The following is a 17842-nucleotide window of genomic DNA, read 5'->3' as shown; positions in this document are numbered from 1 at the left end:
TTCTGCAGGATTGGATGGCGGGCAGTCAGCATGGCAAGGCACTGCAGGAACACATCGTTCACCCTGCATTTTACACTGAAATTACGTTCATGGACTTCATAGACAGAGCAATACATGGTACTAAAAGATGCTCCGAGTGTTTGGCTAAGACTGTGAGATTAGCGTGTTTTATAAGAGAAGCAGTATGTGATCACACAACTGAAAACTGTACCACAATGTGCGAACAAAGGGGAGGCGACTTATCCAGTTCTGCATGCAGGTGCTGATTTCTTGACTTTCTTGATAGCATTTCTTGACTTCTGAGCACCTAGTGGTGCAAATTTAGTGTCCTCATAGCATCATTTGGGGATGAAATTTCCCAAGTTGTTGTTTTAAAGAACAAAGACATTGCACAGTCTGGAACTCTTTGGCTGGTACCTGCAGGATGCCCTGTCCTGTGCACCATTCACGCTCAGTGAGACAACACCTCCCGGGGAGTCTTGCTTTGCCGAATGAGCGCTCAACTCAATGAGACAAGAACCTGCCTTCCTGAGTGTGCCCTGTGACAAAGGGGGGATTTTCCCTTGTTATGTTGAAGATTCGTGTTGAAAATTATGTTTGAAAATTCATGGCGGTCGGGGGAAGTCCCGGACGATTGGAAAAATGCAAATATAGTGTCCATATTTTAAAAAGGGAAGAAAGAGAACCCAGGGAACTACAGACCAGACCGGTCAGCTTCACTTCAGTCCCCGGCAAAATCATGGAGCAGGTCCTCAAGGAATCCATTTTGAAGCACTCAGAGGAGAGGAAGGTGATCAGGAACAGTCAACATGGATTCACCAAGGGCAAGTCATGCCTGACCAACCTGATTGCCTTCTATGATGAGATAACTGGCTCTGTGGATATGGGGAAAGCGGTGGATGTGATATATCTTGACTTTAGCAAAGCTTTTGATACGGTCTCCCACAGTATTCTTGCCAGCAAGTTAAAGAAGTATGGATTGGATGAATGGACTATAAGGTGGACAGAAAGCTGGCTAGTTCGTTTGGCTAAATGGGTAACGATCAACAGCTCGATGTTTAGTTGGCAGCCGGTATCAAGCAGAGTGCCCCAAGGGTCAGTCCTGGGGCCAGTTTTGTTCAACATCTTTTTTAATGATCTGGATGATGGGATGAATTGCACCCTCAGCAAGTTCACAGATGATGCTAAGCTGGGGGGAGAGGTAGATACACTGGAGAGTAGGGATAGGGTCTATTTCACTAGGAGGGCGGTGAAGCACTGGAATGGGTTACCTAGGGAGGTGGTGGAATCTCCATCCTTAGAGGTTTTTAAGGCCCGGCTTGACAAAGCCCTGGCTGGGATGATTTAGTTGGGGTTGGTCCTGCTTTGAGCAGGGGGTTGGACTAGATACCTCCTGAGGTCTCTTCCAACCCTAATCTTCTATGATTCTATGTGAGCCTCTGTGAGTCTTACTGTTGAGCTGATGTGAGTTTTACTGTTTTGCATGAATACTGTGTGTGCTTCAGTTTCCCTGTGTGCTACACCAATACCTCGGTGGTGGGAATAGGGGTGTGAGACTTTGGATGAGACCCTCTGGGGCAGGTGCGGCTGCTCCAGCTGCCTGCACATATGCTATGGCCGGTCCCCTTCATAACCTTACACCCAGGAGGGGCTGCAACCAGGTGACGACCAGGTGACACTTTGCCTGGGAAGCGAGAAAAAGACAAGGAGGAGAAGCAATGGGGGAGTCTGAGGTCAGGTTGCTGGAACCTGGCAGTCTGCGTGGGGGGGACTGGAAGAAGGGGAGTCCAGGGCATCTGGCCCAGGACTCCACAAGATGGACTTGGCTGAAAGTCACTGTTTTCTGTGCTAACAAGTTCTGTTCTATGCTGTGTTCCTGTCGACTAATAAACCTTCTGTTTTAATGGCTGGCTGAGAGCGGAGTTGGGGTGCAGGGCCCTTTGGCTTCCCCAGGAGCCCCGCCCAGGCGGACTCGCTGCAGGCTGCGCACGGTGAGGAAGGGGATGCTGAATGCTCTGAGGTCAGACCCAGGAAGGTCGAAGCTGTGTAAGCTTCTTGCCCTGGTGACAATATGCTCAGAGAGGGGAGGCTCCCTCGGGGTCCTGACTGGCCTCATATGGAGCAGTTCCAGAGCATCGCCCGGTAACTCCGTGATATGTCCCGATCCCTGGTAGAGCTCCTCATTCACTGCACAGCTGAGACAGTGGCGCAGAGTGAGACAGGAGCATTAGGGAGCCCGCGGCCTGCACAGTCAAGTTGGCCCTACACACACTATAAATATTGGTTTATAAATGCTGGCTGTAAAAACCGGGATGCATGGCTGCATTGTGAATGTCACAGGTGACTAAATCCAGCTGAATCCAACCCAGTTCTCACAGACATTTCTCCCCTGTTATAACTGTTCCCTTGTAAATGTCAGCAGTTTATCCCAAAGTGTTTTGGCTGCAGAGGTTTTAAAGAAAACATTGCACTGAATTTTTGTTTTATACAGGGAAAAGTGTGTTTCTTCACATTTCTCATAATCAAAACTTAGCTTTGGCTTAATCTTTCCCCAAATTTTCACCTTTGCACAGATAAGCAATAGCCCAATAAGCAAAAATTTTGGAAAATTCTGAGCAACTGAAAAACCAGGACTGAGCATGGAAACCTTTAGGCATCCTTAACAGTAGGTGTCCCTGTTCTGACTATTATCAATTTGCCTCCCAGTCAGGCCTAAAGGCTCGAGTTGGGACTCTGTCATGTAGGTTTCAGAGTAGCTGCCGTGTTAGTCTGTATCTGCAAAAAGAACCAGAGTACTTGTGGCACCTTAGAGACTAACAAAACGAAAGCTTATGTTCAAATAAATTTATTAGTCTCTAAGGTGCCACAAGTACTCCGGTTCTTTCTGTCATGTTGGACACTTGTACAATAGAAGATGGCCCCTCCCCTGAAAAGCTGACAATCAGACAGACACAGCGATACAGGCAAACTAGAAATAGGCACATGTCGAAAGAGCAGAGGGGGTGAGGAGGAGGAACTTCCTGTGCATGAAGGATGCACTCCAGCTGAGTGACTGAGTGCAGCTCCCAGCAGAGCTGGGGCTGTGAGGCCGTTGCCCTGGCTGTGGACAAGTAGAGCAGCCTGGGGAGTCACTGGCCAGGACTCTAGGAGCCCTGGGATCTCCAGCCCGGGGCAGTCTGCATGGCGGAGCTACCCCAGAGCTGCACCCCTGGGAGCTGGTCCTGGAACTTCCAGGCTTCCAGCTCCAGGGCAGGGGACACTGGAAGCGCCAAGAGCCCTGGTTCGAGCAGGGAGCCGAGCAGACAACAAGAGCCCCTAGAGACCTGGCTCTGCCACAGCGTGGGGAGCCCACCCGCCCCGAGACTCGACTCCCGACTCCCCGAGCTGGGGCTCGCGGGACATAAGCGCATAAGAACGGCCAGACTGGGTGAGACTAGGTGCAATGAGAATAAGTATAAATAACAGCAATGATCATTGTCCTTTCCTTCCATGTCAGACTTTCCTGACATCATTTTGTCTATTTTACTTCCCCTTTCCTTAGGCCTCCTACATCTTTCTATCCCTCTCCCCTGATTTGCCCACACTCACTTTCTTTCTCTCCCATCCTTTCTTTTCCACTCCCAGCTCTCTCTTTCCCTCAGTCTTCTCCCCCATCTACCTTCCTTTCGTCTCGTGTCTCCCATCTCTAGCTCACTTCTTTGAACCCTCCCTCAAGTCTCTGGTTGGCCCATTTTTGAGATTTGCCTCCCTGGCGCAAACTAGGGTGACCAGACAGCAAGTGTGAAAAATTGGGACAGGGGGTGGGGGGTAATAGGAGCCTATATAAGAAAAAGACCCAAAAATCGGGACTGTCCCTATAAAATCGGGACATCTGGTCACCCTAGAGCAGACACTCCACCGTGGGGCTTGCAGGCCCAATTCCCTGCATCTGGGCTTCTCTCTAGATCCCTAGGAGCCACCCAGTGCTCTCTCGCTGACACTTAGGGAGAGGCCCCCTGGAGCTCGTACGGCAGACTGGAGCCAGTGGGACAGGCCGGCTAACAATGCCAGTGGGACAGGCCAGCTAACAGTGCCAGTGGGGCCTGTGTAAACTGCCCAGTCTGAGCCCTCCCCACTCACCGCTCTGAACATCATGCCGTGACCTTCAGCAGAGAGTTCCTGCTCTGGCACTTGGCTTCCTTGTAGAGAAATGGAAACATTCTGCATTGGATCATTTGCAAACAATTTTGTTTGATTTAATTCTTCCTCCTGTTGCAATAATGTAAATAGTGACGCTGAACTTTGTGTTTCAGGAGCTGCAGAAAATACTGCTGCTGTCTTTGGGGTGAATCAGACACCCCCTTCTATCCGTGCAGTGGAAGGGTCAGAGTTCACCATCGAGTGTACATTCAACACAAGGAATAATTCAACCAAGTGGTTTGCTGCATGGTATAAAACCAGAAACTATGTAACAGAAAAGTTATCCAATGGAACAGATCGAATCAGATTATCAGGAGATACAGAAAAGAGGTCTCTTTCCCTCACTGTGAAGAAAGCTGACGTCACTGATTCTGGAACCTACCAGTGTGGGGTTGGGAGCAAATATGGGACATCTCCTGGGACTGGAACCCAAGTGACCATCGATGGTAAATACCAGCATTTCCTTCTCTGTTCTACAAAACCCTTCCGGGGAGCTCAGGACACTGGCCTGGTTCCAGACAGCTGGGGCAGGTGGTGCTGGGGGACATGGAGCAGCACAAAGTGTAAAGGGCAGAGCTGTGGGGAAAACTGGGGGACATTCTGTGGTACGTACAATGGTCCTGATCCTGCATTCCACTGATTTCTGTGGGGGCTTTGTCTGCACAAGGAATTCAGGGTCAAGCCCCAGATATTCAAAAACTGTTTTGAGATGGGGTGTGAGGGGAGGTTTCTAACTGGCTAAGCCTGTGAGGCCTAATACACAACTGGAGAGACAAGGTGGATGAGGGAATATCTTCTATTGGACCAACTTCTGTTGGTGAGAGAGACAAGCTTTCAAGCTTACGCAGAGCTCTTCTTCAGCTCTTGGAAACTTAGGTCTGGTCTACACTACAGACCTATGTCGGCATAACGATGTAGTTAGTTACACCGACCGAATCTCTTGTGTAGACAGTGGTGCAGCTGGGCTGATGCAGTATTTTCAGTATCGAAGTGCCCTTACTCAGAGAGTCACAGGTGAATACAAGGTAGAACGGCTGGTTTAGCATAAGTAGTTAACACCTATTTTAAGGGACCATTCAAGGCAGGGTGGCCCGTTAACACTTCTGCAGTCATAGGACAAAAAGAGTGGGTTAGGGGGTTACAGATTGTTGTAACAAGCCATAAATCCGGTGTCTGTTCAGTTCATGATTTTTAGTGTCTAGCAGAGTTATGAATTTAAGCTCCCAGGCTCGTCTTTCGAAAGCGTTGTGCAGGCTTCCTTTGAGGAAGTGTTCCCCACCGGAGACAGGGTGGTTTTGTCTTTTAGCATTTTCCTGTGTGAGTTCATTCAAGAGCATCGTGATTGTCTGGTTTCACCCACATCGTTGTTATTGGGGCATTTAGTGCACTGGATGAGGTACCCCACAGGTTGTGATAGGCTTGTGTAGGATCCGTGGATCTTGAAAGGTGAGTTGTGGGGGGTGTTGATCATTGTAGCAGTGGAGATCTGTCTCCAGATTTTGCATCTGTTATTCTGGCAGGATCTGGTGCTGCTTTGAGTTGGTGTGTCCTGGTCTGTGTGGAGCTTACATCTGATGATGCCCTTGGAGAGGCTGGGGGGTTGTTTGAAGGTCAGAAGTGGGGGTTCAGGGAAGATTTGTTTCAGGATGTGGTCCCCATTGAGTATGGGTCATAGTTGTTTGATGATACCCCATATAGGTTGCAGTGTTGTGCGGTAGGTAGCAACTGGTGTGCAGTCAGAGGAGGTTTTATTTCTGTATTCAAGCATGTTCTCTCAGGGCATTTGGACAGCCCATTCCATGATGCAATCTACTTCTCTAGTAGAATGTCCGTGTTTGGTGCAGGCGGTTTTGTGTGCATTAAGGTGTGTGTCTCAGACTGTCTCCTAGGAGCGTATTCTCTGCTGTCTGAATGCTGGGCTGTAGATTACAGATTTCTTGGTTGTTTGGGGTGGTTACTGGGTTTATGAAGGGAGGTGTGGTGATCTGTGGGTTTCTTGTCTAGGGTTGTCTGCAGAGTTCCATTGTTGAAGCTGATGGTGGTGTCCAGGAAGTTGATGCTAGTGTGGGAGTGTTCCCCAGAGAGTTTAATGGCTGGGTGGATGGGTGGTGGTTGTTGAAGTTGGGGTGGAAATCTATGTGGAAGTTTAAGCATTGCATTTTGCTGTGGTGCTGGGAGTACCTCTGCAGACCTGAGGAAGAGCTCTATGGAGCGTGAAAGCTCGTCTCTCTCACCATCAGAAGTTGGTCCAATAATAGCTATTACCTCACCCACCTTGTCTCTAATATCCTGGGACTGACACAGCTACAGTGCACTCAACGTGATGGCATTTCTCTTGGTCTGTGACACGATAATTTGAAACCCCGCAGCCCATCAATTCCAACATTTCAGGGAGTATTGAAGGCATCACTGGGCAGAACTCTGTTGATATTGGGGAAATCAGAAAACCCAAAGGGGAAAGTGGGGGACACATGGAGTGCCTGCTCCCTGTTTAGCAGAGTAACAGCTTGGAGCAAAGCACCTCTGTAACTGTCTAAATCAAAGAACCAGTTTGTGGCACCAATTAACACTTTCCAGTAGAAAAACATTCCCGTCTCATCTCTGCTCCTTCCCCCAGTAGAGTGTGACATGCTGACACTCTGGGTGATTTATGTCCCGGGCAGGAAGAGGAGAAATAATAACAGTGGGGAAAGGGAGGAGGGGAAGGCACACAGAGCCCCCGACATGGGGAGGTTGGGGGACCTGGTCTGGGGATAATGCTGGAATGAGGGTACATCCAAAGCCCCAAGCATGCAGGGAGAATGGGGGGCCCTGGAATGGTGGAAAGGGAGAAAATTAGGGCACAGAAAGCTCCTGGCCTGGGGCAGAATTGGGGACTGTGGCATGGGTGGGGGGAAGAAATGAGGGAGACACAGAGCTCCTGGCACGAGGGTGGGGGCTAGGGAGTCCCTGAAATAGAGGGGGATGGGAGGGTGGCCGCCAGGGACCTTGTGGGGACAGAGGTATGCAAAGAGTCCCTGGTGCATGCAATGTGCTTGACTTACAGAAGTAACAAAACATGGGCATCCCTCTAGTTTAGCCCCCGAAGAGTCTAACCCAAACCCACAAAGGGTTGAGCAGAGTCAGGCTGAAGTTGTATGCTGAGTAATAGGTTATTTAGTGTTTGCTTTGCAATAGTGCTTAGAGACCTCAACCAACATGTGGGCCCCACTGTGCTAGGCCTTGTACACTAGAGCTGGTGGTTTCAGTTTGTGAGAAGTTTCATTGTTTCAGAATTGGCTTCATTCCAAAAGAAGACGGATCAGGATTGCACCAGGGCCGGGGACCCGAGGGCTTCCAGAGTCCCAGAGGGCAATTACAAGTAGAGCAGCCTGGGGAGTCACTGGCCCAGGACTCTAAAAGCCCTGGGATCTCCAGCCCGGGGCAGTCTGCATGGTGGAGCTACCCCAGAGCTGCACCCCTTGGGAGCTGGTCCTGGAACTTCCAGGCTTCCAGCTCCATAGCAGGGACACTGGAAGTGCCAAGAGCCCTGGCTCGAGCAGGGAGCCTAGCAGACAACAAGAGCCCCTAGAGACCTGACTCTGCCACAGCGTGGGGAGCCCACCCGCCCCGAGACTAGACTTCCCGACCTGGAGCTCGCAGGACAGAAGAACATAAGAACGGCCAGACTGGGTCAGACCAAAGATCCACCTAGCCCAGTGTTCTGTCTTCTGACAGTGGTCAGTGCCAGGTGCCCCAGAGGGAATGGACAGAACGGGGAATCATCCAGTGATCCATCCCCTGTCGCTCATTCCCAGCTTTGGGCATCCCCATCCCTGCCCATCCTGGCTAATAGCCATTGATGGACCATCCTCCAGGCACTTATCTAGTTCTTTTTTGAACCCTGTGGATCTTGGAACACCAACAGAAACCGGTGTGTGTTTTGACGAAAGTGGAGTCAAATCTGTAGTAGATTTGGTGAATCAGTTCTCGTCAGCGCATTGGCATTTTCAGTCTAAGCTAAGTTTTGCTAGAACATTTGCAATCAGCTCTACTGTACATGGACATAGTGCGAGAGCCCCTGAGCCAAAGAATTTACACACTCAGACAAGACAGACAAAACGGGGAGAACGGGCAGACGTACTAACAGTAGATTGGGAAGTCAGACACAGAGAGACTAAAGGACTAAATCCACACAGGGCTTTAGGCCCTTCAATCCAACATCTGGGGGCCATGGAGATTCTCAAACCCCCTGCTGAGCTGCCGCCTAGCCCTGGAGCTGCTGAAGTTTCCCCCAGTAAAACCAGTGCTAAAAAGACTTGCTGATACTCTCTCACTATGCTGTAAGCACAGCCCTGCCCAGAATAAGGGTTGCACCCTGATCCTCACGCCCCTGCCCTTGCCAGCAGAAGTGCATCACTTCTCAGAACTGCCCATTCCACGTCCTTCAGTGAATCCCATTTTTCTGTAATGAAGGAGAATTGGCCACCCTCTCTCTTGCCCTGCGTTGGGCTGGTGGAGCGAAATAGGTCTCAAGAAGGTTTTGAATGTAAGGAATTTGGCAGGCGTGTCAGGCGTACACAAAGTTCGGGTAAGAAGTCACATTGTTGGAGGAGGTTTGTCTAGACTGAAGCTTCTGGGGTTACCTGCTCACTAAACAGAGCAGAAAAGACTTGACATGCACGAAACAGCTCTATATGGGGCCAAACAAAAGAACATCTGTTTAAGCTCTTAACAAGCAGGGGAAACTAAACAGCAGGAGTGGAGAGATTCATTTTGTACATGTGCCCTTGTCTGCTCGCACATTGAACTATTTCTCAATGAAGGTGCCATCATCTGTGTTTCTCTTTCTGCAGAAATTACCGACCTGATGGTGAATCAAACCCCAACCAGTGTCAGTGATTTCGAAGGCTCAGAACTTACCATGAAGTGTACATTCAAGACAGTCAATAACCACAGCACCATGTATGTGCGATGGTATAACTATGGGACTGAGGGACTAAAGAAAGAGCTGGTGAATGACAGCAATGTGATCACAACCCTGCATTTGGACAATGGGTTTGCCTCTCTCACTTTGAAGAATGTGAATTCATCTAATAATGGAACCTACGTGTGTGAGGTGGGGATCACAGCAAGGAACCTCTCTGGGAATGGAACAGGAACCCAAGTGACCATCGAGAGTAAATGCCAGAATTTCCTACCTGATCTTCTTGGGGAAATGGGGGCGAGCGAGTGAGAACAAGAACACACATCTCCTGGAAGGTGTTGAGTGTCTTCAGTTCCACCTTCAATGGGAGCTGAGGGTGCTCCACACCTGCCCAGAAGCACTAAATTCCTTGCAAGATAGAGCCCTGCAGGACAGTATTAAGGGGGAACAATGTTTCCATTTTAGATCCTTTACAGCCAAATGTTTCACATGGCCTCAAATTAGTCTCTAAACGTATGCTTGCCCATGTTGCATGCACATCCATTGGTACATTCAAAGCCTGCCTGCGTGCCTGGAATCTGGAATTTGTGAGCGATAGCAGGGTAGTAAGACATGAATTCATGTCTGATTTGTGGATGGGTGAAACCTGGGGCTGCTTCTTATGTCAGATCCGGTTCACATAAGGATCCATATTGCAGGAGGCAACTTCTCCAGACTGAACATTCGGGGTGGGGGGATGGTTTGCTGGTCTTGCCATGCATCATAAAGCTATGAGTGGAACTAAGTGAAAGCATCACTTTAACCTCTGATAAGCAGGGGATGTTAAATGGCCAGGCTGGGAAAAGAACACAGAATACTGGAGGGGGAGACATTTATTTTAATATATCCTCAGTCAACAGCCATTTACAGATGTGACTTAGGTAAAAATGGTGGTGGAAATGGAACCAGAGTGACCATCCATGGTAAATAGCAGCATTTTCCTCTCAGATCTTCACTGTATTTACTAGGGAAGAATAAGGACTAGGAAAGGAAGAGCTAATGCTAATACTTTGCATGCAGTGATATTGATGGGAAAGGAGTTGCTGGCAAACAAAGGAGAAGGCAAAGCTATGGAGAGATTTGCAGTGAGAAGTCAGTGATTCCCGGTGGCTTTCCAGATCCTGCCCATCCTTTTTTTTTGTCATCCAAGTACTTGCAACTCCCCCCTCTTCCTGATGTCCCTCGAGCAGCAGAGCATTGCTGCCCACCAGAATTCTCGGAGCCACTTGGGTAAATCACAAAGGGTTCAGAGGTTCGGAGAAGCACCTCCAGGTTCAGAAGCTCTTCTCGCCCGTATTGAACAGTCAGTTTCACCATGACAGGCTCTCTCATAAGAAGATTTCCAGTATTTCCCAATTTTGAGCAGGATGGAAATGCCTCTCGGTATATTGCTGATTCTGCTTTCAGTCTTGGACAAAAACAACAAGTGTCTAGAGGACAGCCCTAAAAACCCACTCACGGCAGTACCGCTATTGTGAGCTGCAGTGTTTTCGACCATAACTGCAGAATACTGTCTTTTTTTTAAAACGAGGGAAATCTTGTTGAACCTCAGCACAGGTTCCAGTTTGATTCTGCGTGAGGGTGTAAGCTAGTCCTTACTTTATCCTAACTGATTAGCCCATTGCAAATACCATCTTCTGACAAATGAATCCACCAGGTTGGTGTCATGCTTCCCATAGTCTTGGAGCAGCGACCCAGTCTCCCTTTTCTCCTTCGCCTGTTCTGCCGCGGGACTCCTCGGGTGGTGGTGGGGGTCTAGTGACCTAGCTCACAGCATCGTCCCCTGCCCCTGTCCAGCAGGACTCCTGTAGAGGTGCTAATGCCTAACCCAACTTATGTTGTCTTTCCCTAGAACTAGTGGTGATGGGAGTGTAATAACTCAACTTCCCCTGCCTCTGTAGCCCCGTCTAGTAGGACAGCAGCTAATTAATGTTTCTTTCAACAGCACCTGACCAAAGGCCAATGAGCTCTTACATTGTTCCTGGGGCTGTGGCTGGGACACTTCTCTTCTTGCTGGTGCTCGGTATCCTTTTGTGGAGATGGAGACAGTGCTCCAAAGGTAAGGTTTACTTGGACAATAAATGTAAGCAATTTCTGCATGAGGGGAGCTCATAGGATGCCGATAGATTCTTCTTTGTGTCCTTCCTTTAGCTGAATAAAGAGTAATTTGGGGAATTTTTGCCAGTGAACGTACAGCAGCGGTGGTGAACTGGCAGCCCTAGTTAGTGAAGTCTCATACCTAAGCACAGATGCCGCCTGGGCAATGGTAGGACTATTCTATGTCTCCTCCCTGACCTGAGGAAGCACCTCAAGCTGTGAAAGGTGGATTCAGTCTCCACGTCTATTCCACCTTTGGCTGGATTGCCAACAAAGCCACCAATTATTGGCAATTGCTCGGGTGGGAACGTGTGGGCTGTAGATACTGCTCCACTATGAATTAACGAGACTGACAACTAACTCCTTCAGTTAATGACCCAAAGGTCATCAGAGAATAACCAGCTTAGCCAAGACTTCATTTTTTTTCCAGAACCACTTCAAAGCATGTCAGAGGCAGAGATGAATCAGATGGAGACGGTGAGTTGGAGAGCTTATCATAAGAGCGCGTTTAATTTTTCTCTCGGACATAGGGGAACTGGGTGTTGAGCATCAACTCCAGGAATACAAGGTAATAAAGAAATCGGTTCTGCTTTTACAGACTGCAGCTCCAAGAACTTCAGAGTAACAGAAAATGCAGCACTAGTCCTGAATAGGATCAGGAGTGGTACGGCATTTGAAAAGTTAGAGGGGAATCAAGAATTAGCTTTGGAGCAAAGATAAAGAGACATAAATTAGTCATTGCACAGGATCTTTAGCGATAATAGAGAATGCAGCATTGGTTCTAGGCAGTGGGACTGGGAAACCTCAAAATACTGGAGAATGCAGCATTTGCTCCATGAACTTTAGAGGTGTTTCATAATCAGAATACAGCTTCCTAAAAAGTCAGCACACTCTTTCACAGTGCCTTGTCAATGGAAGATGGTCTAGCATTATAACAGTATGATATGGGCATGAAAAGAACAAGCAGTCTTCACTCATTTTTGTCTTGCTTTGCAGTCTTCTCCACCACCAGCTGATGAGGTGACTTACGCTGACTTGATCTTCCACGAAAGGGACACAAACGCAGAGGAAGAGGTTGTTTACACGGAAGTGAAGATACGGCCAAAACAGAGAGATGACAATGACATCTACGCAAAAGTCAACCCTCGTCATCGCTAGGGGAAGAGCTAGTGGGAATTAACAGAGGAGTGACCAGCATTTCACATGTCCATTAAATGCAAGTCTCCATGAAACAACGAATTAGCTCTTAGTAAAAGATGTCCTTGGAGATCAAAGTCCACTAGTTATGAACAGAGCAGGTAGCAGTGCAAGATTCCCTCATTTCCTGCTCCACCAACATGCCTGAACTGTAATCTGGAAAGACTAATTCTGTGGGCAGACGGAGAGTCCTGCTAACCCATCTACTCTTGGTCTATGTGCTGCGATTGCAGCCAGGAAACGGGTTGTGCAGTGGACAGTGGTTCACTAGGAACTGAGTCGAGACCAGAAATTCATTTAACAAACTCACCAGCCATCAGATTGTAGCAAGTTTTAGTTGCTATTTACCAGCACTGTATTTGAATAAGTGACCGAGAGCCAAGCCCTTGAGCCACCCAAGTATGGAAAATGCTGCCATCTTGTTGTGGGAAGCACTGTCCTCTGCTGAAGATGCCAACTGTGCTGAGTGAGGAAAGAAAAGCCTCCGAAGAGCCATGCTCTCTACATTGGAGGATGTACAATAATGCTGATAAGGCTCAAGAACAATTTTGCATACTTTCATGAATGAAACTGACATGATTGTTTAATTCAGTGGTTCTCAAACTTTTGTACTGGTGACCCATTTCATATAGCAAGCCTCTGAGTGTGACCCCCCTGATAAATTAAAAACACATTTTTATATATTTAACACCATTATAAATGCTGGAGGGAAAGCGAGATTTTGGCTGGAGGCTCACAGCTCGCGGCCCCCCATGTAATAACCTCATGACCCCCTGAGCGGTCCTGGCCTCCAGTTTGAGAACCCCTAGTTTAATCTTTCTAAGCACATAGTAGGCGCCTCTGTTGGGAGTGAATTCAGCTTCCCTGGATTCCACCCACTCAAGAGCCAAACAACAACAATGTGAATTGCTCCGCCAGCAGATTTTAAATATTAACTAGAGCTTTTACAGCAAGTATAGGCCAGGATTAAGCGCGTGCAATTGCACTGATTGTAATGGAGATGTACCTACTTACACCAGGAATGGATTTGTCCCCTCGTGTCTGCGTGGCTTTACTGTAAAATGAAAAAGGAAATGTGTAATTTAAAAAAAAAGCCTCATTTCTAGTGGTTTCAGAGTAGTGATAATCAGGATAGCCCATATCCAACAGTTGACAAGAAGGTGTGACGTTTCAGAGTAGTAGTCGTGTTAGTCTGTATCCGCAAAAAGAACAGCAGTACTTGTGGCACCTTAGAGATTAACACATTTATTTGAGCATAAGCTTTCGTGGGCTACAGCCCACTTCTTCAGATGCATAGACTCACTCACTCACTCATGCCCGTCACCCCAATCGGGGTATGGGCCGCCAACCACAGATCTCCAGAGTCCTCTATCCTGGGCCATTTGCTCTAGCTGGTTCCAGGTATAGCCCATTTTCATGCTATCAGCCTGAAGGTCGCGTCGCCAGATGTTTCTTGGACGGCCTCTTTTCCGCTTGCCTTGGGGGTTCTACCGCAATGCCTAGTAGGGTCAGGTTGTTGCTCCTCATCTCTGCTGCGACCTGCGCCGTCTTTCTTGTCTCGTACATGGTCCTCACGTTCCATGTACCGATGGTAATCCTCCTGGTTGCAAGAAGGGTAATCGGCGTAGTGGCTTCCTCACGACTTTCACCACCCAGCGTCATGCGTCTTCGAGTTGAAGACCCTTCTTTTTCCAGGCTAAAAGTCTCTGTTATCTCTATTGTTGGCGTTTCTGTAGCAGATTAATTTTTTACGGGGTGGAGTTGCTAGCCCCACGCCCAACCTCCTCCTTTATCCTGACTTGGGACAGGCAGATGGCCCCAAAGGACCTCTCTGGTGGAGTTCAGATGCATAGAATGGAACATATATTGAGGAGATATATATACACATACAGAGAGCATGAAAAGGTGGGAGTTGTCTTACCAACTCTGAGGGGCCAATTAAGTAAGAGAAAAAAACTTTTGAAGTGATAATCAAGATAGCCCAGTACAGACAGTTTGATAAGAAGTGTGAGAATACTTACATGGGGAGATAGATTCAATGTTTGTAATGGCTCAGCCATTCCCAGTCTCTATTCAAGCCTAAGTTGATTGTATCTAGTTTGCATATCTAGTGATGTAAGTAGATTGTGCTTTTAGATAATAATCAATAATAATAATAATTTTAGATAAACCCCCAGAAAAAATAACCCAAAGGTACTGTTGGGCTCCCCAAAATGGAGAGACCCCCCAAAAATCTCCCCATGACGCACTGATTTTTATGATTACTGCAGATGCATGAGATATAACCTGTGCAGACCACAACTCATGGATGCCATAAGGAGACAACCAGAAGAAACAGCACAGCAACCATGTGAACACCTGCAAAATGTTCTCTTATTATTAATACCTGCATCAATTCATTATTAACTAATACATGGCATCACCAGTTTTCAAGACTGAACTCCCAAAAGAAAAGACAGCTATCGAATTGCATTGTGATTGCACCAAGACTGGGTTTGGTCCCCTTATGTGGGGTAGGTCTTTAGCCACATCAGTTTCATTCATTAATGCAAACGATGGGTTATTCAGTGGTAACTGTTGTTCATTGGGTATATGGCCTCTGCAGATCCACCCAGGGCAAATCTGCAGAGGCAGTCCTTCCAGAAGAAGAATTGGGTGACTAAATACCCACCACAAACACCACATATGCTGGAGTCATTAAGGTTTTCACCCATTTACACCAAGACTCTACATGTGCCTTACAATATCGATAAGAATGGCCAGGCTGGGTCCGATCAATGGTTCATCTCGCCCAGTATCCTGTCTTTGACCAGTGCCAGATGCTTTAGAGGGAATGAACAGTACAGGGCAATTTAAAGTGATCTATCCCCTGTTGTCTAGTCCCCCCTTATGACAGTTGGGGGTTGAGAGACACCACACTGAATGACTAAGCTGTGTACAAAATACACAGCGGTTGCCCTAAACATTACAGCTTACAGCAGAATTACTGCTAGTGATTTAGGCCATTACTATACAGTACTGCATCTACTTCTTACCACACCAAATACTTCCATTCATCCATGCTGACTGTTCCTGATCACTTTCCTCTTCCTCTATATGACCTCACCTGCTTTGTCTCTGATATCCTGGGACCCACGTGGCTACAACACCCCTGCATGCACATGTAGGCAGAGACATCATGTTTGTGTAGCACACCGGTGAAAGGGGAGCACGGAGCTAAGTGTACAACTTGCTGCTGCAGCTGGGTAGGAAGAACTCAGCAGCTGCAGAGCGGCTCTTCCAGGAAGGCAGGCGCAAGTTCTCCTGTCCCGTTACACGTGCAGCGCCCTGCACCGGGAGGACGTTAAGCACAGATCCTCAAAGGGATTTAGGCACTGAATGCCCAGAGAAATCAATGGGAGTTAGGCACCTACAACCTTTGAGGATCTGGGCCTGAATGCTTGAGAGCAGGCTTTGCCCGGCTGGCACAGGTTCTGCTTTGGAGTGACACGGTTGCAGTGATATTACCGCTGGAATTAAGGCTGGTTGGCTATTCGCATTCTCTCTCTTACCGACATAGCTTAGGCTGTGCCCGTGGAGCCATTTTGTTCCTTATCCAGCAATTTTATGAAACTTCATTGACGTTATTTGTTCAACTGCACTTTTCTTTGTTAGAGAACAGACGTCAAGGGGCTCTGAGTGCTAAATTGCTAATATTTCCTGTGTGCAAATAAACATTAAAAAAAACCTATTGGGTTAATTTTCTGATCAGCAGATACAATAGAAGAAGTAAAAAGAAGAAATGTTTGTGATTTCCCCTAAAGGCTTCTTTCAAGCAGTAATCTATTGGGAGTAGGAGGATGAGGATACAGGCCTGATAGGGGACTTCAGCGGGATCCACCCCCCAGGACCATGTTTTGAAAATGCCTAGGGCAAGTTGGCACCAGGGGTGACAGGTTTGTATAATTTTTGGTGGTGCCCAGAACGGGATCAAGTCCCACCCCCACACACACCTGCCTTGTAAGCCAATATATATTTTTTAAAATAATGTAAAAATGTGAGGACTCTGGGGTGGGGCTGGGGATGAGGGGTTTGGGGTGTGGGAGGGGCTCAGGGTGTGGGGGTGAGGGCTGCAGTGTGGGGCCGGGGATGAGGGGTTTGGGGTGTGGGAGGGGGCTCAGAGCTAGGGCAGAGGGTTGAGATGCGTGGCTGAGGGCTGTGGGGTGGGACTGGGGATGAGGGGTTCATGGTACAGGAGGGGGCTCAGGGCTGGGGCGGAGCGTTGGGGTGCAGGGGGTGAAAGCGCTGGCTGGGGGTGCGGGGTCTGGTATGGGGCAGGGCCAGGGATGAGGAGTTTGGGGTGCAGGCAGGCTGCCCTTTGCTTGGGAAAGAGAGGAGGACACGCACCTCGTTCCACTGTTACTGCACGTGCTCCTAGGGCCCCTCTCAGGTCCAGGAAGCCCCCTTGAATCCCCTGTGATGGGTGCGGGGGGGGGGTTGCCATCACACATGCGCCTCCTCCCCTGCTGCTGCCCCTCACTGTAGCCTCTCTGGGGGTGGGGGATGGGACTGCCCCTTGCCCAGTGTGGGGCAGGAGCAGTGACTATATGTGTGGGGGGGACCCTGTGCTGGTGGAGGGTCCCGCCGGAAAAGGGAAGGGTCCGTCCGAGGCGGAAGGGCAGGGTCAGCCTGGGTCAGCCTGCCCTGGCACTAGTGCTGGGGGGACGCTAGGACCCTGTGGCGGCAGTTGATGCCAGGAGCCAGCAGAGCGGAGGTGGGGGGAGGGGGACAGGGGCAACTGCTGCTGGACTGACAAAACTGACTCAGAGGTGACGCTCCGAGTGAATATGCAACCAGGGCTGAAACTTAAATATAGACTTTAGGGCGATGTCTAACTAGCCCTCTCTGAGCAGCCGTCAGTCTCCCGACGGCCCAAAAGGAGATGGAACAAAAGCAGAGCTCAGGGGCAGCGGAAACTGACTCCTGGAGTTTTGGGCACTAAGGGAAATGGATTCAAATATCTGAGCAAACAGCCTGGAATTCTAGATCTTTCTCCTGTCCCTCCAAGCCTAACGGGTGAAATCCTGACCTCATTGAAGTCCGTTGGAATTTTTGCATGGCACTCGCTCCACAACATTTGTGAGGGTAAAGCGGCTACGGACAAGTCAGGTTTATAAACTCTGTATAGACAGCCGGATCCCCCCATGTGCACACGGGCCCTGGTTCCCAGCATGCAAGGGAAATCGGGGATGCCATATCTGGATGCATCTTGGCTCAGCAGGGAGGCAAAGGATAACATCTGCCTGTGCCAAGGGCACCGTCACACCCTGTCCAGCTGCTGGAGCAGCTCCCGAGGGAACATTGGCACATCCCCGGGGGCTACAGAGCTTCGGGAGGGTGTTCATTCCTGTGACAATTCACACAGTCAAGAGTTTTAACAGCGCA

At 48.8% G+C, this 17842-nt stretch overlaps 1 protein-coding gene across 2 annotated transcripts in view; it reads left to right on the top strand.

Annotated features, from left to right (window-relative positions):
* LOC135975576 (P-selectin-like) overlaps positions 1-14513 on the top strand; it is a 31150-nt gene extending 16637 nt beyond the window's left edge. The window contains exons 5-8 of one of the 2 annotated variants that reach the window (XM_065566897.1): positions 9015-9338; positions 11070-11183; positions 11652-11698; positions 12218-14513. In XM_065566897.1, coding sequence (XP_065422969.1) covers positions 9015-9338; positions 11070-11183; positions 11652-11698; positions 12218-12379 — 647 coding nt within the window. In that variant the 3' untranslated portion in view covers positions 12380-14513. The remainder of the gene's footprint in view (positions 1-9014; positions 9339-11069; positions 11184-11651; positions 11699-12217) is intronic. The other variant, XM_065566899.1, reaches the window with a different exon arrangement.
* Positions 14514-17842: the final 3329 nt, after the last annotated feature.

The sequence above is a fragment of the Chrysemys picta genome, chromosome 14 (assembly GCF_011386835.1).
Source record: "Chrysemys picta bellii isolate R12L10 chromosome 14, ASM1138683v2, whole genome shotgun sequence".
Classification (NCBI taxonomy): domain Eukaryota; kingdom Metazoa; phylum Chordata; order Testudines; family Emydidae; genus Chrysemys; species Chrysemys picta.
The sequence above is the reverse complement of the archived record's forward strand: the minus strand, read 5'-3'. Positions and strand labels throughout refer to the sequence as shown.